The 22,637-nt window shown below is 41.6% G+C and overlaps 1 protein-coding gene across 8 annotated transcripts in view; it reads right to left on the bottom strand.

Moving 5' to 3' along the window:
- Window positions 1–16,381, bottom strand: part of LOC103175216 (gephyrin) — a 159,715-nt gene extending 143,334 nt beyond the window's left edge. For all 8 annotated transcript variants that reach the window (XM_042337907.1, XM_042337908.1, XM_042337909.1 and 5 more), the window contains exon 1: window positions 16,288–16,381. In XM_042337907.1, the coding sequence (XP_042193841.1) occupies window positions 16,288–16,351 (64 nt within the window). In that variant the 5' untranslated portion in view covers window positions 16,352–16,381. The remainder of the gene's footprint in view (window positions 1–16,287) is intronic.
- Window positions 16,382–22,637: the final 6,256 nt, after the last annotated feature.

The raw sequence follows: 22,637 nt of genomic DNA, 5'->3' as shown, positions 1-22,637 counted from the left end.
TGCGACACTCTTTTTACTGCCTTCTCTATTTGGGCCTCGACCAAACATAGACTTAAAATATATATTTAGAAAACAAAGGATGCTTTCAACAGTGTTGAACTCATCCTTGATAACAGCAGTGGATTTTCTGGTTTGGGTAAAACAACCTATGTAGCCCTCTGGCTGAGTTGAACAGATAATAGTAAGTGCTTGGAGGAAGCTATCATACAAATATGTTCAACTTATTTGAGAAGGGAGATTCTCCCGGTATCCTGGCCAACAATCTGCCACATAAAATAGGTCACTCATTCCATGGCTGTTTGTGGGACATTGCTGTGTGAAACTGGAGGCTGGGTTTTGCCTACAAAATATAGTATATCCTATGAAGTGCTTTGAGACTTCTCAATCACATAATAAGGTGCTTTACCAAATGCAAGGATTATAATTAACTTCTGCTCAAATTGTTTTTCAACCTTGTTCATGTATTATCCAGAAAAATAGTTAAGATCTTAAATCCAAACAAAACACGCATGCCAATTTTATAATCTGTCAACAAAAGGAAGGAGAAAATGAACAGAGATGTATACGTTCAACAGCATGGTGGAACATGGTGGGCTTCAAAAGGATCTCCATCATGCTTACAAAGCATCCAGATAGTTCTAGCTACTGAACAGTTATCTGCTAAAATGGTGAACTCAGAGGGGGGCAATTCATGCAAGAATATTCACAGAACATGAGCCAACAAAAATTGTAACAAGAGAAATCTAACCTTTTAGAGATCAAGTAATGGAGCTCCAAAGTTGGAGCAAATCTTTGCAATGTGAAATAATCTCAATCAATGGTGAAAACTTACATTCTTTCTAAAAACAAACTGCTTTTCTATTGTCTAATAATACCAGCAGTCTGCGAGAAGGATTTCTTAATGACGTTTGAGAACAGAATTGTCAAATACTTCAAAGCATATAAAAAAGGCTTCACAATCTGCATCAGTCAGATATAATTCCTTTCCCAATCCCTCAAACCTATCTTCCAAAGCTAAAAATCAACCAACAGCCAAAAATAGTTTAACTTATGACGCAAAAGACCTAGAAAGAAGAGACTAAGTAGCTTTCTCTGGAGTTTCAACAACTACTCAGCATTGTTTGAACTCAAGTAAGTGGAGAAATGAGAATTTTCATGTCACTGTGATATTTTTCTGCAATGTGGTATATGGAGCATACACTCTCAGTGGCTAGGTCTTAGTAGCAATCGCAAAGATATGTACTTCGCAATGACGTGATATCAAATGCAAGGATTATTATTATTATTCTTACAGAAGTTCCAAGTAGATACGTAACGCACTCCAAACATTTACATATTTTTTAAAAAGTAGCAATTTTATAGCTTGTGAGGTAAACTTTGCCGAACTCAAGACACACTGTTTGCAACATAGGGGTAAAAACTGCAGCATTCGTCAATATATTATGTTCCTAAAGTAATCAAAGAACTTAGTTAAAATAAACTTTTAAACAACAGCCCTCCTCCCCACACTACCAGCATATTCTGAATAATGACATTTCCCAAAGTTGACTGAAAATGTTGCGAGCTGCCACCTTGAATCCCTGATCAGCAGTGCTGCTGTTTTCAGAGCAAGAGCCTCCTTTTCAGCAGTTTATAGAATATTGATTCAACAGAATCATTTCCTGTAAAGTAGTACTGAAAGGCTGCAATCAAAGAAGCACAACTTTTACTTAGTCCACTAAAACCAGCAAAAGAATCCAGCGAGACAACTTTATTCCCACACCTGCCCATATCACGAATATTTTTAAACTCAGATACAAGGAAAACCTGCCTCACTTTTGTAACTTGAAATACAATGAAGGCTGGGACTGAAACTTGAAAGTCAATGTTCTCTCTCTACAAATATGGAGCATTTCAAGTCGAGAGGAAGAAATGCAACTTCACCATGAGCAGAAATATGTTTGCTGAGTATCTCTTTCTTGCACACGCACACACACCCATGTCTACGCCCACCCACCCACAGAGTCGTCGTAACACCAGGGAAAGTGGGGAAGGTGATAAACATGGAAGTGCACACAGTTCGTACCATAAATAAGAATATTCACCCACAAAATATACAGTCAATTCATTTTGCAGTATATTCTGTGAAGCACTTTGAGATGTCTCAACAACGTAATGAGGTGCTATATTAAATGCAAGGATTATTATTATTAATCATCAGTAAAAGTTACATGAGGCTGGTATTCCTGTTCCATATAAAATATCTAGCTAAAATCTGTAGAAAGCAACAGAAAAAAGCATAAGCATTGAAAGCAATTTAAGCAGACCCGGAAAATGCATTCAAAATTAAAAACAGAACTATTGTGTATATGTGTCAAGGCAGCAGCATTTTTAAAATTAATTTACTGATAATTTCAAGCATCAAATTGTTGTTATATTCAAGGACACCAGCAGCAGTAGTTGTAGCAAGCAGAGAGAGACAGGCCAGGACATGAGAGAATGCTTTGAAATATACAAATAACCTTGACCTGGCTAAGCTGCTTTTCTCCCCATCTTGTATGTTCCATTCCTATGCTAATCGGATGAACAATGAGAGAAAAATTATATATTTTCTGAAGTTTCTTTAACAGTGAAATTCCACATCCCCACTCAGTGCCACCCGCTTAAAAGCACAATTTGCTCAAATGCCACTTAGTTGCTTGAAGATGTCCCATAAAAGGATGTGAATGCCTTTTGGAGTCCTGTAGCTCAGTGGTTAGAGCACTCGCTTTGCAAGTGAGAGACCTGAGTTCAATTCCAGGCAGAGGGCGAAACCTTGGGCAAGTTTCCTTACTTCACACTCCTAATAATAATCCCTCCAAAAAAACAAAACAATAATAAATTGGTCATTTTCAATCTACAACTGTTTGTGGGACACTGCTGTGCGCAATTGGCTGCCGCGTTCGCCCACAAATATACAGTCAATTCACTTTACAGTATATTCTGTGAAGCGCTTTGGGACGTCTAGAAGACGTGAAAAGTGCTATATCAAATGCAAGGATTATTATAATGCAGAAAACATGCATTGCAAGCAATCAGCTTTTAACAAAGAACAAGCACGTAAAATATTGTGATCTCTTGTGAACTTGTGAGGTGGGGAAGGGGAGAGGGGAAGAAAAGTACCCTTTCTCAGGAAAGATGTCAGGAAACAATCATTGGTTTCTTTGTATGTATTAAACTCAAAGGGAAAGGCCAGCAGGTATGAAAGAATCAACACAGCATGCCATCACCCTATCCTGAGATAATTCCCCAACATCCCAACTAACTTAATAAGAGTAACAGCATCTCCGCCATGCAAGTTCACGGCGCTGAGTACTTCTATGCAATGAAATGGTAATGAATTTCAAATCAACTTCCAGTATTGTGGGGCCATGCTGTAAAAATGAATTATATCTTGGATGAGTTCATATTTTATGAAAAAGGGACAGATTTGTTGTACAAATGTGATCATCCAAGGTACTGTTTCTTCAATAGGAATGAAAGAAATGGACTGCGTTTTGTAAAAGCAGTTTACATGAGTGAGCTAGTTTTGTACATTTTAAATTACCATAGTCTTGATTGTTTTCTTGCCTGTTTTGTTATGCAATTCAGGTCCCAGTATTTGCTGAAGATTAAGAATTGCGATTTGCTTTTATTTCTCTAAATCAGGCAGCTTCTTCAAACCCGGAGTTGTATTGTGGATATTTATTGATGGCATTAAGTGGTCTCTAAAGTTATAAGCCAGTATATCCTGTATGTTTTCCAATTTGGAAACATTGTGTGTATCCAAATTTCTCATGTAAATAATTTCTCATGTAAATAATAAATAATAGGTCAGGGCGAAACCTTGGGCAAGTTTCCTTACTCCACACGCCTAATAATAATAATCCCTCCAAAACCAAAAACAATAATAAATTGGTCATTTTCAATCTACAACTGTTTGTGGGACATTGCTGTGCGCAATTGGCTGCCGCGTTCGCCCACAAATATACAGTCAATTCACTTTACAGTGTGTTCTGTGAAGCGCTTTGGGACGTCCTCCCGACGTGAAAAGCGCTATATCAAATGCAAGGATTATTATTATTATTATTATCCAGGTTTTCGAAGTTTAAAAAGTTTAAACACATTTTAGCTGTTTCAAGGAACGTTTCTTTATAAGTAGAATGTACTGAAGAAGGCAGACCATGTGGCCATATTGTACACTTATGAAAGTCTATTCTCAACCACGACATTAAGAAAAAGAACAAGAAAACATGAACCAAAGTGGTTCATAACCATTTTGTGAAGGCCGGAGTAGCCATAGAATCCAAGTTTTATCACGTTGACTTTATTGCAACAAACTTTCTCCAATCAATTTCTTACCTTTAATTCCATGAACAAGGTTCTAAGCAGCCTTTTCCCCCATTGATGATTTTTCGTTGACTGAATTTGCCATTGACATCTAAGATAAATTCTTTAGGTTTTTTTTTGAACGGTGTTTAATGGGGAACTAACTACATTTATATATCAATACAATAATAATAATCCTTAATAATCCTTGCATTTGATATAGAGCTTTTCACGTCGGGAGGACGTCCCAAAGCGCTTCACAGAATATACTGTAAAGTGAATTGACTGTATATTTGTGGGCGAACGCGGAAGCCAATTGCGCACAGCAATGTCCCACAAACAGTCATAGATTGAAAATGACCAATTTTTATTATTGTTTTTGGTTTTGGAGGGATTATTATTAGGCGTGTGGAGTAAGGAAACTTGCCCAAGATTTCGCCCTGCCTGGGATTGAACTCAGGTTTCTCGCTTGCAAAGCGAGTGCTCTAACCACTGAGCCACAGGACTCCACAATGTCAGTGAGGTTGCTGATTCTACTTCTGTCCAAAACTTCCAGACTCTAAATTCTGTATCTAAAATAGACCATGCTTTTTCTATAACTGAGAAAAAAAGTAACATCTTATCATATCGAAAAGGGCTCCACAGGTAATTACTGTTCTGTCAAGTGCAGTGACAGTTGTGTAGGCAAACCTGGCAGCTATTTGTGCTAGCAAGGACCCCTCAAACAGCCATGGGAAGAATAACCAATTAAACCTGAGGATTGTTGGCCAAGACACTTGGAGAAACCCCTTTCTATTTGTAAACTAAACAGTTATTTTGAATATTCAACAAAGAGATGTCACATGCTCGCTCTACAGAGAACGGGGACTCAAACAATCAGATATATATCCCTGTGCACTTACAATCCACAGCACACCATCATTCAATGCCATTCTTATCCAAACAATTCTTAACCATAGGAACTTTAAATGTTATCCTGGTTCAGTTTTTTTTAAAAGACTCAATAAGTCCTCCAATCCAGTTGCCCCCAATTGAGCTAATCAACAGTGATGCTCAAGTGGAAAAATGTTTGAAGCAAAAATCGAAAGAAAGGCAACAAAACAAAATGCAAACAAAAATATTGTTAACAAGGTAACTGCATTTTTTTTATAAATGGTTCTATGTTCACAGCTAATTCTCACTCAGCAATGTCCCATAAATAGCCTTGACATTTTATATGAAGAAACTTTATAATTTTACAATAATGCCATGGAATCTTTAACGTGTCGCTAAACAGGCAGATGAGACCTAGGTTTAACATCTCATCCAAAGGACACACCTTCGACACTGCAGTGCTCCCCTAGCACTGTTTTGGAGTGTCAGCCTAAACTGTGAGCTCAAAGAACCGACATGTGGCACAACCTTTCATCTCAGAGCTCTTTTCTTTAGCCTTTCACCCTATTAAAAAGAAATAGCAAATGTATTTTTAAATGTTGTGTCGAAGCACCAGAACAACTGGGCTTTTTCACCCTTCCAATCTGCCTTCCTTGCCTCAAAAGGTCTAAGCTGAAATTAGGAACTCACTGCTTCATGAATTCTTAACACAAAACAATGTCCAACCACTCTGCAACTCAATACACACACAAGCAGAGCAGATTTTTTGGGCTGTACAGATAGCCATTGTAATGGAATGACTAGATAGTAATTGCTAAATAATTGGCTGAATGCCACAATCCATATTTTGTGAGCAAATCTGTGATAAGTTAACCTTAAAAAATAACTCAGTGTCACAGTGACCTTGAATTTCTGCTATTTTAACATAGAAGAGGCAAAAACGATTCTGAACAATAAACCACTCACACAGTATATTGGACTTGGTAAATATTTACTGGCATGAAACAAAGCAGGATGATTTTAAGAAAAGAGTAAATGACTAATTCCTCGGCAAAGCAGAGAAAAGTGCAATTAGAAGTAGAATGCAATTAGTTTCACTGATCGGTAATGTGCCCATTAAAAGGCGCATGACTACACAATAAATTATTGAAGCACCACTTTAATATATAAAATCTTAAACCTATTATTGCACATTGCATTTTCTTTGTACCCATGCATTTGGCAAAGTCATTTACATTGAACAAAAAGATAAAACGAAGTGCTGAACTCATTGATATTAGAGCTAGAAGGATTTTTAAATTTTTATAATGATCATTTTCTTTAAAAATATGACCTTACCACTGTTGCAACTTTATTTATGTGAGTCCGTAAGCTATCTACTGGTCTCTAATTAAAAACGCGTGCAAACAGAATCACCTTCCTATTGACTTACTAGTCAATTTGTCAATCCCATCTACACATTGAGTAGAGACTCAAATGAGAGTATGACATGGTAGTTAAAAAAACTGTTTTCGCAAATCTCCCACACACACTATTCTTAGCCCGAAGTGAAAATAAGCGGTTCACAAGAAACTGTCAACAATACTCTGAAACCAGCCGAATATAATAAAAATCCTTGTATTTGACATACAGCCTTACCATGTCATCGAGATGTCTCAAAACGCTTCGTAGGATTTTACGCTGAATTGCAGTGACTGTATTTGTAGACATATTGTAGATGAAGAGAGGCACTTTAACTGCAGGAAAAGGGTAATGCTCCCTTTAACTTTCCCTCTCCATGGGATTTTTTCTAGCCTTTGCACTTCTCAACACTTGCTCGCATTAGCATTGTTGAGATGGGAAATGCATCATGTTGATGACCGCAGGTACAAACCCACTCAACACCTACCCATGGAGCTTAACACTGACTATCACTGTACTGCCATAATTTTCATATTTACCTGAATCAAACAGTACAGAGGACTATAATATTCTGATTTTTGTTCAATTCACTCATGTCGTGGGCTAACCAAATGTTTCTCACTCGTGGAATAAATTCTGTGTTTTGCAGTTCTTCATGGAGAATTCTCTTGTTTGCTGTACACAAAATAAATGTTATATTAATCATAAGCTAGGACTGATTACAGGATTTTGCTCTTCTGCTGTTATATATCACCATCCTTGACAGATTCAGCCTCCAGCCCCCACCCCAAAATAACCATTATTATTTAGTAAACAGTTTGGACAGGCAATATGATCTCATGCCATTCAAGATACTGTATCTAGAAGACATGAGTGCCTACGACAATTCATCCCTCCAGTATAAAAGGCGATTTATAGCTCAGTTATACAATGTTTTGAATCTTGTGATTATTTTGCACTAAAAGTTACAAGTTGATGATTGGAATTACATTTGTTACAAATATCTTGTTAGAGACAGCAACACACAAAAGCAACAAGAAACACAAATACGCTCTCCATACCAAGCGGCTAAATTCAGTTAAAAATATTTAGAAGCGATCTCAGTACACGTTTGAGCAAACAACAACAGCTTGCATTTATATAGCGCCCTTCACACCGGACGGTGTCTCGATGCGCTTAACCGGAGAGAACATGGAGATGTTTGGGCAATGCTTGGAAGTCATAACTATATATATTATATAATATGCTTTCCCCAGATATCTGCCTTTCCATAAATAGAAAATACCAAATGAAAAATGTAGTTAATTTTTAAGTAACCTGCGAATATTAATGGGTTTCCTATGCTCATTTCAAAAGCAAAACAGCACTCAAACACATTTAATTCATTGTTAGACTCAGGACCCAATACAACATTCCTCAAGTCAAATATCAATACCAAGCAATCAATACATTGTAAATAGAAAAAAAAGTCACCCCCTCCATCCTCATCACACACCACTGGCTTATTTCTCAGCAGATTGAATTCAAGATCATCTTCTTACTTTAAAATGTTATGAAATGTGTCCACATCCTTGCCCCATATTACTTCTGTGATCCCTTGCAGTCCAACACTCTGCAAACTCAGCCCTGCTGCACATTTCCACCATTGCATCACTGGGAGCCGAGCTTTCCACCACTGTCGTTCCCGCTCTCTGGAAACTCCTTCCAAAGTCCCTCCACCTTAATACTTTCAAACTCAAAGATTGTTTTGATGTACAGGAAAGGGAAAAACGCTCAGTGTTAAAATAAAATATATAAGTGCATGAAGTATTGGCCAGAATGTCAACCTGGTTCAATTGGTAGCACTCTCGCTTCTAAGGTTGTGGGTTCAAGCTTGATGCTGGAACTTGGATCTCATCAGTTTGAGATGACTCTCCAGTGCAATGGTGGGGAAGCTGCATTATCAGAGGTACCAACTTACAGATGAGCCATTAAACCAAAGTCGTATCTGCCTGTTCAGGAACGCATTAACAATTCTATTTGAATGGTGAAGGGAGTTTCTCCTGGTGTCCTGGCCAACAATCCTGCAGATAAAATTAGTCTTTCACTTCATGACTGTTTGTTGGAGATTGCTATACCCAAATTGACTACATGATTTGCCAACAAACAGTCACTATATTTCATAGTAAATCTTGAAGCCTGTTGACATGCCCCAACACGTGATAAGGCACTATATCAAATCCAGTTATTATTATTATTATTAATGTGTTCATTATTAATAATAATAAAAGAAGACAGACCTCAATAAGAATTTGTGTTTGCACACTTGTGTATGCTGGCCAGAGGTTAACAGTATTTCTTAAGTGTGGCAAAAATGACCTTGATATGGTGTAAAAAGGTGGATAAAGGGAAAAGCAACTTCTAAAGTGTTGCATTAAGAGAACCTGAGACTACAATGGATATAGACTTTGCTTAACATCTATACTCATAAGCTCTTCACAGCATGATACCACAATAGCAATTGACTATTACAGTCAAATGGGAGTCCAGCTTAATAATACCACTGATGCTAAATACCTAATTCACATTTTCATTGCTATCAGCAGATAACAAAGTGAAATTGGAGTATTATTTCTTAGAAAAAGCCATATTCTCCCAGACCAACACTTAAAAAGCCAATATCCCACTAGAAAAACTGCATTAAACATTTTCAACAACATTTTTAAAAAAAACACATATTTCATCAATCATAGCACTGCTAAAGGAACGGTTTGTTTTGATCATTTGTTTGCAGTACTGGCATTAATTTGGCACAGAGCAAATATGTGACCTTAACCAAACAACTACTGTTCCGTGACTACTAATATGTATAGCCCAAAAGGACATTTGTCACAGGTCTTCTAATTAATAAAACCTTCTACAGAAGAATGATTGAAGGAAATATTAGAAGAATCACTTCAAATAAATTATAGCTACCGCTAGGATCTCTACAGCACAGTAAAGAGAAATCCCACTAAATTAGTCTTTTTTAAAAGAAAAGAGAACCATTTATATTGGAGAGAAATATTAGCAAAGAGACATCTAGTGTAAAATTTGCATGGATATCTATGGACGCTAAGGTACAAATTAGTGATTCACTAAATGGCTGTTTGTGGGACATTGCTACGCGCAAATTGACTGCATGTTCGCCTACAATTACAGTCACTACACTTTACAGTAAATCTTGTGAAGTGCTTCAAGACATTTTGATGACACTATATTGAGGCACTATAGGAAATGCACAGCTTATCATTATCGTGCTCCCTGCAAATTCACTTTTTCAACTAATACATTACTGTGCACTCCAACACCCCGGCAATAAATTTATCCAACAAACAAACTTGAAAAATAAGTTTTATAACTTATGTGGCTTTTTTTTTAAATTGTGATTTATCTCGTGTCTGTAGGATATTTCAATTTTATTCCACCTACAAAGCAATAACCCAACAAGAAATACATTAACCAGCATCAGCGGCAAACAAAACAAATCTAGCAATTCATGGCCCCTGGAGTAAACGACTAGAAAAATCATGACTTGCGAATTATGGGGTTTCCACCACCACAAAAAAACATGAATTTCAGCAAGTTAATTTATAATGCGTCATATTTGTTAATTTATGGTTCTGAATTTTATCCGCAGACTTAAGGAGAGAAGTTTACGAGCAGGTCTCATCCGTACTGCAAGCAACTAATTCAAAAATACAATTCCAATAACCTCACAAATCCCAGAGAAACAAGTTTCTCCCTGTGTCCTGACCAACAATCATACAACTGGTTGGTCATTCATGGTTATTTGTGGGACACTGTTGTGCATAAATTGGCTGCTGTGTTCATCTGGGACTTCCTCCCGACATGAAAGGAGCTCTATAAATGTAATTTTGTTGTTGTTGTCTGCAAATACACAGTCACTACTCTTTTCAGTAAAATGCTGTGACTTGGAGACGTCACGACAATGAAACAAGGATGATATCAAATGCAAAGATTATTTTAATAAACCAGTTTAAATCTTAGAAATAGTCACTTGTGGTCCATTAAGTCAGGTTGGCCTGTTAAAACATGAGAAAGTTGTGGGACACCAGGTCATTTCCAAGGTGAAAGACATTATCTTGGAGAACTAAAATATTTGTCTTCCTCTACAAACACACAGTATCAGTATCGGCAGGCGGGCCTTCCGCCACTCTGCCCCCACTCTCTGGAACTCTATCCCGCAGTCCCTACGTCTCGCCCCCTCCCTCTCCAACTTCAAGACCCACCTCAAGACCCTCCTCTTTGACCGTGCTTGCGATCTCCTCGCTTCCCCCCCTGCCTTTTCCCACCCCGACCCTCAGCTCAGGTCCGAAACTCTGTTTGTCCAGTGCCCTGAGACGTCCTCCCGATGTGAAAGGCGCTATATAAATGTAACTTTTTTGTTGTTGTTCTATCCCTGCCAAGAATCCCCAGGCCTAAATTAGTGAATCACCTCACATCCATTTATGAGGTCTTACTAGCTCAAATAGTACTCTTTTATCACCAAAAACAAATTGCAACTCTTGACAGTAATAAGTGGTAAGGTGCTACAAAAATGCAAGTGCCTTTTTATTGTAAATTGCAAGATGGTTTACAGTGTAACTTTTTTCTGCAAACACACATACATGGAAAGAAAAACAATCTTTATGAAAGAATGTCTTACCAATCTGCTCAGTAATTGACTTTGTGCTGTTAACAATGACTCCAACTGATAATACAAAATATCAGGATTGATAGAAGGATAGCACAAAGCTGTTTCTCAGTTGAGATACTGTACAGAGTGTGTTCTTTGCATTGAACGTCAGTCCATAATAGTAACCCACCTGGAATTTTGTTTACAGATCCCACAAAGACGCATTCAGAACAGATTTCAGTTGTATGTGTGTGGGTGGGGGAAGGGGAGTGATAATAATACAAATAACTGAAAAGTGACATTGCAATCGTGTGTTTGTTGAGACAGCAGACCACACTTCTTCGCAAATGACATTTTGTGACAGAGTAAGGAGGATTGAAAATAGAGAGAAAAAGTTGAACAAACTTTCTGTCGTGGAAAGTTATCACTTTCTGTTGACAGTGTGCAAAAAGTCACGAAGGTGAACAATTCCAGTCACCTTCCAATTTATCTTTTTCACCAGCACATGCCGAAACATATTTGACAATATGTGGCGGTTCAAGATCTCTTACAAACATTGGTCGCATTTATATTTAGAGAAATAACTTCTCTGCAATAATGCCAGGAATTATTACTGTACTCGGATTTGGCAGGTTAGTTAATACAATAGATTGACCGCAATATCTGGTCAGGCAGAGTTTAAATGTTCTGAAAGTAGGATGCTGTATCTTCTACTCTCGTTACAGGTGTACAGCGCACCTCCCAAACAATTCCTTTCTTTCCTAGTTTTCACTGATATATTTTACAATACATGAGATTCCTGTGAACCTCATCTGTGGGCAGGTAACTAGAAAGGTCACGGGGGGGGGGGGGGGGGGGGGGTGTTTGGGGCGCAATTGATGTAATTTTCACGGCTTTGTCAATCATCCATCGAAACGTGTACTTATGGTTTTATACATTGTGCATCTTTACATCTTTGCAAACACGAAACCGGCCGCTTAAAATATCTGCAATGATGTATTTCACGTTCAATAAAACAGGAGAGAGTGAGGGGAGCTGGGTGTTGGAACACGTTTCCTTCACCTCATCAATCCCCTGTCGGTCGTTAATGATATCTGTTTGCCAGGAATGCCTCGGCTCCCGCTGTAGATTGTTTATGATGTGGATTGAAATGGACCAGAGACATAATAAAAAATATAGATAGATAGATAGACAGACAGACCGACCTTTTCATCCGCGCCCTACTTCATCTCTAAGATGTGATCTGAAACAGTATTGAGAAGGGTGGGGAAGAGGGTGGTGGGAGGCTGGTTGGGAAAGCGGTGGCTCGAACGAAAGCGAAAGCAGTAGCCGAGAGATTCCGTTCAATCCATTAAAAGAAAAATCGACAAAGCCCTCCAGCTCTGTGCGTGATTTTTACTCGAGCACGTCCTGCATTCTCTTCAGCACCACAGCTGCTGAACAGCGCACCATCACCACCTCTGGTCATCCTCCACCAACAATCTTAACCCCCGGGGCAATCCCCTCTGAGCCAACCGTGTAACCAGGTACCTGTGTGTTGTGTCCCCCCCCCATTAAACTTTAAGATACATACATCTGCCATTCAAACAACCCAATGTGCGTAAAATACATCCTTATATGAAAACCAATCACGTCCCATATTCCAGGTTACTGTCACTGTACAATAATATCTCCCCCCACACACACACCCCCACCACACACACACACACACTGAAGTCCACATTGGGGGCATATGTCGGATCGGATCTGGAATGCTTGGTTTTTTTTTTGTGGGGTCTCGGTTAACGCAATAAACAGGAGTTTGGGGGAGGGGGGGGGGGTTGTACAAAAAAATCCGTGCTGCCTTACAGAACCGCATCGCCAAGTGATTAATATATCTGTGGATGTCAGATCCGCAGAAACAAGCAGCTGGAATAGTACTGGGATCCCTGCACACACACACACACACACACACATCATACACACACACACGGCATACACACACACACGGCATACACACACACATCACACACACACACACACACACAGCATACACCACACACACACACATCATGCACACACACACAGCATACACCACACACAGCATACACCACACACAGCATACACCACACACACACACACACACACACACATCATACACACACACAGCATACACCACACACAGCATACACCACACACACACACACACACACATCATACACACACACAGCATACACCACACACAGCATACACCACACACACACACAGCATACACCACACACAGCATACACCACACACAGCATACACCACACACACACACACACATCATACACACACACACGCACACATCATACACACACACAGCATACACCACACACACACACACAGCATACACCACACACACACACACCATACACACACACACATCATACACACACACACAGCATACACCACACACACATCATACACACACACAGCATACACACATACACCACACACACACCATACACACACACAGAGCATACACACACACACACCATACGCACACACCGTACACACATACACCACACACACACACCACACACCACACACACACACCACACACACATACACACACCACACCACACACACACACATCATACACACACACCATACACACACACACCACACACACACCATACACCACACACCATACACCACACACACCATACACCACACACACACAGTACACCACACACACACACAATACACAACACACACCATACACCACACACCACACACACACATACACCATACACACACAAGCCACTACACACACACACCACCAGTTGTAATGAAACAGTAAACTGCACCTACATGACATCCTATACACCATTAAACACACACACATCGTCTACTTCATCGATGCAATGTACATACATGTACCTTCCTGTTTCCAGGGAAAGCTGACACTGAAAATGCTGCATTTCATTCATTACATTGCATCAGAAACAACCTTTTTTTTTGGGGGGGAGGAGGGGGGGGTGAATTACAAAATTACAAAAAGTAATTCGTGGGGGTGGGGGGGGGGGGGGGGGGGGGGGTGACACTGCATATGATTCAGAAATCATGTATTTCCCTTTTGGCGGCCGATATTTTATAATCCAGGAAAATAATACACAGGACTGCATTTCAAACAGAAACTGGTGGGTTGGTCAGTCGGTAAGTTGGTCAGTTAGTTGGTGGGTCAGTTAGTTGGTTGGTTAGTTAGACAGTTAGTTAATCTCGGGGATCTGGGTCAGCAAAAGCTCAGGGTTTGTGACTATTGATAGTACTCGTGTAACCAACCCATCCACCCACAGGAGCCCAGAACAAGAGCAGCAGAGAAACCCCCAACCAACAGCCAACAAACCCAGCCTTTCCAGATTAATACAAATATTATTATTATTAATATTATTATTATTATTATTATTATTATTATTATCCCACGGCCCCCATCAGGTTTCATTTCAAACGTTTTTTTTAAAAAAATACACAACTCAGTGGGTGGGGGGGAAGGAAAGAGAGAGAGAGAGAGAGAGCGAGAGGGTCAAACAAAACAGACTGAAATCAAACCCAACAGGGGGTTTGCTTTAAAGGAAGAGGAAGAGGAGGGAGGAAGGGAGAGGAGGGGGAGGAAGAGGAGGGGGAAGAAGAGGAGGAATAGGAGAGGAAGAGGAGGGGGAGGAAGAGGAGGAATAGGAAGGGGAGGAAGAGGAGAGGGGGGGAGGAAGAGGAGGAATAGGAGAGGAAGAGGAGGGGGAAGAAGAGGATGAATAGGAAGGGGAGGAAGAGGAGAGGGGGGGGGGGAAGAGGAGGAATAGGAGAGGAAGAGGAGGGGGAAGAAGAGGAGGAATAGGAAGGGGAGGAAGAGGAGAGGGGGGGAGGAAGAGGAGGAATAGGAAGGGGAGGAAGAGGAGAAGGGGGGAGGGAGAGGAGAGGGAGGAATAGGAGGGGGAGGAAGAGGAGGAATAGGAGGGGGAGGAAGAGGAGAGGAGGGGGAGGAAGAGGAGAGGAGGGGGAGGAAGAGGAGAGGAGGGGGAGGAAGAGGAGGAATAGGAAGGGGAGGAAGAGGAGGGGGGGGGGGTGGAGGAGGTGGAGGGAGAGGGAGGAGGAGGAGGAGAGGAAGCGGCGGTGAAAGGAGGAGGAAGGAGGGGGGGGGGGAATGGTGTGAACGAAAGCTGCCGCTTCGTGTGGCTGTCACCGGCTTCTACCCCAGAGAGACACCGACCAAAGACGGTTAAAACCGTTGGCCCCGTCCCCCCCCCTCCCCTCCCCCCTCCCCCCTCCCCCCTCCCCCTCCCCCACAGACCCCCTCCTTCCCCCCCTCTGTTTTTTTCATCCTTCGGGTGGAATCTACATGTCTTTTTCCTGCGATTTAAAGTCCAGATTATGCAATGAGGAGGGCGGGAGGGAGGGGGGGAGGGGGGGGGGGAGCGGGTCAGGGCCCGAGGGCTCCTCTCACCGTCTCTCTCGCCCTCTCTCCGGGACCGGGTTGAACGCTACAGCCGCTGAAGGAGACTCGGGAGTCGGCCCCACGTCCTGTCCCTGACCCCTCGCGGCGGCCTCCAAACACACACACACACACACACACATATATATATAATATAATATCATATAATTATGTCTCTATCTCTCTATAAACCGCCGCTGACAACGCGCAGACTTCGTACATAAAATGCAGCAGAAGCAACGGGAGAGGAGGAGGAGGAGGAGAGGAGGATAGAGAGAGTGTGGGAGAAGGAGGAGAGGGAGAGAGAGAGAGAGAGAGAGATCGACGGAGAGAGGGGGAGAGATCGACGGAGAGAGAGAGAGAGAGGAGAGAGAGAGAGAGAAAGGGAGAGGAGAGAGAGAGAAAGAGAGAGAGAAAAAGCTTTCACTGGGAAATAAATAAAAGCGAAGGAGAAGAGAGAGAGAGAGAGAGAGAGAAAGAAACAGAGAGAGAGAGAAAGAGAGAGAGAGAAAAAGAGAGAGAGAAAGAAAAGAGAGGCTAAAAATGCAGCAGCGAGCGGGTCCTCCCGGTTGCCCGTTACCTGTGAGAACCCCCACCCGGATCTGGTGGTCGTGGTTAGTTAAAAGTATCCCCTCGGTCGCCATATTTACAACTCCGGGATCGGCCGCGAAAACACTCACAGCGGCAACAACACAGGACGCGTCCCGAGGCGGCAGTAATGGAGCTCAGACCACATCCACCCGACACTGACACAGCACAGCCCCACACACACACACACTCACACACACACTCACTCACACACACAGCACCACACACACACACTCACTCACACACACAGCACCAACACACACTCACACACACAGCACCACACACACTCACACAGCACCACACACACACTCACACACACACAGCACCACACACACTCACACAGCACCAACACACACACTCACTCACACACACAGCACCACACACACTCACACACACAGCACCACACACACTCACACACACAGCACCACACACACTCACACAGCACCACACACTCACACAGCCCCACACACACACACACTCACACACACACAGCACCAACTACACACACACAGCACCAACACACACAGCACCACACACACACACAGCACCAACACACACTCACACACACACACACACACAGCACCAACACACACTCACACACACACACACTCACACACACAGCACCAACACACACAGCACCACACACACACACAGCACCAACACACACTCACACAGCACCAACACACACTCACACACACACAGCACCAACACACACTCACACAGCACCAACACACACTCACACACACAGCACCAACACACACACACACACACAGCACCAACACACTCACACAGCACCAACACTCACACACACACACTCACACACACACAGCCCCCCCACACACACAGCCCCACACACTCACAGACACAGCACCAGCACACACACACACAGCCCCCCCACACACAGCACTACACACTCACACACACAGCCCCAGCACACACACAGCCCCCCCTCCCCACACACAGCACCAATACACACACAGCCCCAGCACACACACACACACAGCACACAGCCCCAGCACACACAGAGCACCTACACACAGAGCACCAGTACACACAGAGCACCAGCACACACACACAGAGCACCTACACACACAGAGCACCAGCACACACACAGAGCACCTACACACACAGAGCACCAGCACACACACAGAGCACCTACACACACAGAGCACCAGCACACACAGAGCACCAGCACACACACAGAGCATCTACACACAGAGAGAGCACCAGCACACACACAGCACCTACACACACACACACACACAGAGCACCTACACGCAGAGCACCAGTACACACAGAGCACCTACACACACAGAGCACCAGCACACACACAGAGCACCTACACACAGAGAGAGCACCTACACACACAGAGCACCTACACACACAGCACCTACACACACAGAGCACCAGCACACACACAGAGCACACACACACACACACACACAGAGCACTTACACACACACAGCACAGCACCGAGCAGGCACTGCAACCACTGAGCTGAGAGCCGCTCACACTCACTCAGCCTCACTAACAAACACACGTAGAGTGGGAAGGGACGGAAAGGGGAGTGGGGAAAGCGTGTGTGGGTGTGTGTGGGGGTGTGTGTGGGTGTGTGTGTGTGGGTGTGTGTGTGTGTGTGTGGGTGTGTGTGTGTGTGTGTGTTTGGGGTGAAGGAGGGAAGGTTTTTTGTTAAAACTTCCAACTTTTGTTTCCTAAGGTGTGTTTTTTTTGCGCAGTGCTGCTTTTGCTTTTGCTTTCGCTTTGGTTTGCTCCACTCTCTCTGTCTGTCTCGTGTCAGCAGTTTGTATCTGCTTGGACTGTGCGTGTCATTTGCTTTGCACCCTCAACCCTTCATTGCGGAGTAGGCTGTACATGTGTGTGTACGTGTGTGTGTGTGTAGCGTGTACATGTGTGTGTATGTGCGTATACAGTCACATCATTTGCTCTGCTGTCACGTGAAACAAACCGAGCGCCGAGTGCATTGATCTCTTTGGGAACAGAGGGGGGTGGGGGGAGTGCTCTGTGTCTGTATGTGTCTGTATGTGTCCTGTATGTTGTATGTATGTGTGCGTGTGTGTGTGTGTGCATGCACGGTATGTGTGTACACGTGTGTGGATATCGTGCCCGTGCAGCAGTAGGTCTCGGTGAATGAGATTTACTGCAGTGCAATTGGGATTCCGAGCCCGTGGTTTCATTAACTAACAGCAATTCCAGGATCCAGCTTTCCGGGCACGTTCTGGGTCGTGCTTGACAATGGGCTGGAATCTCCCTCCCCCCCCACCCCCCCCCACCCCGGAAAACATGCAACGTCGCTTCATTGGCAATTGGAAGGGGGTGATGGTGTGTGACATGCTCTCACTGCAAAAGGGTGATGGTGTGTGACATGCTCTCACTGCAAAAGGGTGATGCTGTGTGTGTGTGTGTGTGTGTTGCCTGTCTGGCTCAATGAGGAAGTCTCAACCAGGCTCCTCAGCTGCTGGGAAGGGGGAAAATAAAGCCCAGCTCCACCATCCAACTCTACCACGCGCCATTCGGACAGGGAAGAAGAGGCTTGGGATGTCCTCCTGACACGAAAGGCACTGTGCTAAATGCCATTTGGTCGTGTGTGTGTGTATATATGTATGTGCGCGCACGTGAGCGTGTGAAAACTCTTTTAAGTTATTTGGAAAACCAAGGCCTCTGTGAAGCAACCGTGGCGATCGATTGCATGAATGCTGAGGATGGCCTGGAGCCCACTGCCCTCAATTAGTTTTCCATAAAATTAATTATGTGGTAGAGTATGTAAAGAGAATGTAAAGTGCTCACAACTCGGTCAAGTAGAGTACTTGGGAAAACAACTGTTACGTATGTGGTGTGATATCTATTTGTGCCATGTGTAAAATTTATTTTGTAAATAAATTTCCTCTGTCTCCTTTTTAAAATACATTTGAAATTAATTTCAGAAAAAAATCTACAATATTAAATGAGATTTGAAGACACTCCCCATTTCCCATCATACCATATTACGTAGGATGGTTCTCTACATTTGAGATTTGTCCACCATGATATTAAAATATTAAAGTAATGTTCTGCACCGTGCTGGAATGTTGAACGTCAAAGAAAACTGGATTTACCAATTTGATTCACAATACAGTATATTCTGTGAAGCGCTTTGAGACGTCTCTAAGAGATGATAAGGCACTATATCAAATGCAAGGATTGTTATTATTTCTAATAGTAACAAAACAATATCAACAAACAAACACACCTGTTGAAATTGACCATCAGTCATTGTAAAGATAGGAAATGCAATCGTTAAATCGTTAACCCCTTTAGTTCTGTTATAAAGGCTGGTGTTACTACAGTAAAGTGAAGATTAGTTTATGCCTGCATTCATTTTTAACCCATTGAGCAACAGAGCTAGAAAATAATCCTACTGCTGTATCTCTGAATCATTGCTAAAACAAGTATTTGCTTATTATTATTTGATGGAAAGGCAGCCCAAATGTAGTGAGGCTTTGAAAGATGGACTCAAGAGGCAAAATGGGAAATGAATCGCATTATGCAATGTTTGTTTCCTATCTTTGAAATAAAAAATATTGGGGTATAACTTTGACTGCTTTGGTAATGAAAATAGAATTTATCCCATAAGTGAAGAGACCTGAACAATTCACTAGTGGCAAAGACATGAGTAAGCTGTGTAGGTGTCCCTCACGTGTGGGATAAATACTGTATTCAAGACCAAAATGATGAATATTCTATTTACAGAACAATTACAGTGTGAATCATTATATTAGAAGGGACAAAAACAGCTTTGTTTGTTACTTTTTTTATACAAATTTTAATAGGGACTATTAAGGTGACACATGAACTCAGTCACCAGTGCAGTAAGTGAGGAGGGGGAGGGCAAGGACGGTCCACATAAAAGCAATTTAAAATAGTTTCAGAAGTGGCACTGAAAGACATGCAAACAATTACTGGAAATCTAACACACAGTTGTAGATAGATATTGTTCAATAGCGTACTGTGATACACAGAATTTAAGTCTAGAATGAAGGCCTACTTTGTCTGTTAAATACTTCAGTATCCCAAAGTTTCCCAAAGGAGTTCTATGTTTATACATATAAAACACATTTAATTTAACTGTTTATAAATATAATTACCACAAAGGTCATTTGTTTAGATTTAGCTTTACTGGGGGCTAGTAGAATTCCAAAGGATTCTTGAAACACTGTGTCCTGACTTTGCAAAATACAAATCACAACAAAACCTCACAGTTGAAAACAAAATACATAGTTGCAGAAGAAAAATCAAACTATTGTTTTCACACACTATAAACATTGTTATTCCTCAAGAGTAAATGGTTCATAGTTTTCCAACAGTTAGACATGATTCCAATGGGCTGACACACAGCAATGTACTGCAAATAAGTTTTCTATTGTGAGCAGAGGTTACCAATTCTTACCATAAGTTTACGATGTGAGAAATGAGTTTATAAAACTGGTGCAAAAACACCAATTAAATATTTGGACCGAATTCCCAGGAATCAACACTTGACTCCTTCATCCTCTACCAGTCATCTCTGTCTGTGGCATTCAAACAAAATGACTGATTGCTAAGCTAGTTATTGGGGGATTTGGCTGACAATCTGAAAACATGACTCATGACCCGATTGCAGAACTCACATAGGACAGCAGAGCAAAGTAACAACATTCGATGAGAGACTTAAGTGCTCCATCATTAATGTCCTCAAGCAGATGATAAACCAGGCTGGCTTTACAATATAAGTGCGCAGAATGATTGTGGTCTGTTCGTTCAACAGATTTTCATTAATGAAATGGATCACTATGAGGAATGTCCAAGTGCATTTGCCAAGTGACTAAGAACTCCACTTTCCTGGGCTATCAGGAAATACAATAGTATAAGAATGGGAGATTAAGGATAATTTGACTGGAACCTGTTCCCAGTAATCTAGGGCAAAGGTATTACGTGAGGGCTAAGGGAGAAGGGATTAAGGGTGGAGGCTCATATGGAGCATAAGAACTTGCATGGACTTGTTGCCTGTTTCCATGCCACACAGTCTATGTGATTTTATGCAATATTATCAGCATCTATCTTCATTATTTAACCTAATACAATACAAGCATTGCAAATTTACATTTATGTAGCACCTTTCACAATGGGAGGACGTCACAAGGCATTGAACAGTCTAAGCTTTGCAACCGATTAAATGTTACTGATAAACTCACCAGCAGAGGGTGAATTTATGTTCTACCATCCAGTGTCACAGTTTGTGGGGACGCCTACATGTTGTATCAAATAAATATATTCACGTTACATGATGTTTGAATATGTGAGTGTAAGGTAGCTTATTAGGTCATGTGCCGTGAGAACAAAATAATTAACATTTAATTTTCTTGAGAGGTTTGTGAGATAACCTTTAAGTTGGGCTAAATACTTTGACACGTGACATCCTGCGGCAATGCCATGGGTGTGCGGAAATGTAAACCCACTGACATACATGCATTCATGCACGTTTATGCGTGTAATCTTTATGGAAACTCTGGTATTGATATGCACTATATATGTCAGCAGCTCAGAAAGCCTAGAGCTAGTATCAAGCGCTGAAATACATTTTTGGAGGCCTGAAGACCCTTATTGTATGTTTCTCTATATAGCATAGTGATGTATGCATACAGGAGAATAATCCCTCAATAGATAAAATAGAAATCATAATGGTAGAGCAATGTAATAAAATTTGGCTGAGGTTACACACAGTTCAGTTGTCTAATGCAAGCAAAGGTCATATGTAAAGTGCAATCCATAATGTATATAAATATGCCAGAGAGAGATAATGAGCTCTTCATGGCTGTTGTGTTTTTTTTCTCGCATTGAGAGTCCAGAGAGAAAACATAATTTATTATCTTTATTTCTTAGCTAAAAGCGGAGCAATAATTAAATAAGTTATTTGCTTACCACTGCAATGTATATTAAAAAAAATTAAAAAACTTAGAATAATAATTGGCACTTATTTAATGAATTCCACATCAGGAGAGCATGTCAAAGGATTTTACAAAGACTGAATTGGCAGTTGGAGGGAGTTGGGGAGGGGGGAATAAGGGGAGGTTACTGAAGACACAGTCAGAAGGTTAGGTCTGTAGATGGTAAAAGATTTACATCAATGTTGAGGGTTAAAAAAAATGCAAAAAAAATGCCATGGTTATACACTTATAACCATGGCTCCTGAGTTGAAGTGAATAACTAAAGGTTGTTATGTCAGTGCCTGAGGTGAAAAAGTGCTGATGGTAGCCAAGTACGGAAATCTCAGTTTTGGCAATGTCAAGCTGGAGATTTTTTTTAAAA

This window comes from Callorhinchus milii, unplaced genomic scaffold, assembly GCF_018977255.1.
Source record: "Callorhinchus milii isolate IMCB2004 unplaced genomic scaffold, IMCB_Cmil_1.0 Scaffold9, whole genome shotgun sequence".
NCBI lineage: Eukaryota > Metazoa > Chordata > Chondrichthyes > Chimaeriformes > Callorhinchidae > Callorhinchus > Callorhinchus milii.
Note: the sequence above shows the minus strand (reverse complement) of the source record. Positions and strands in the feature narration are given on the sequence as shown.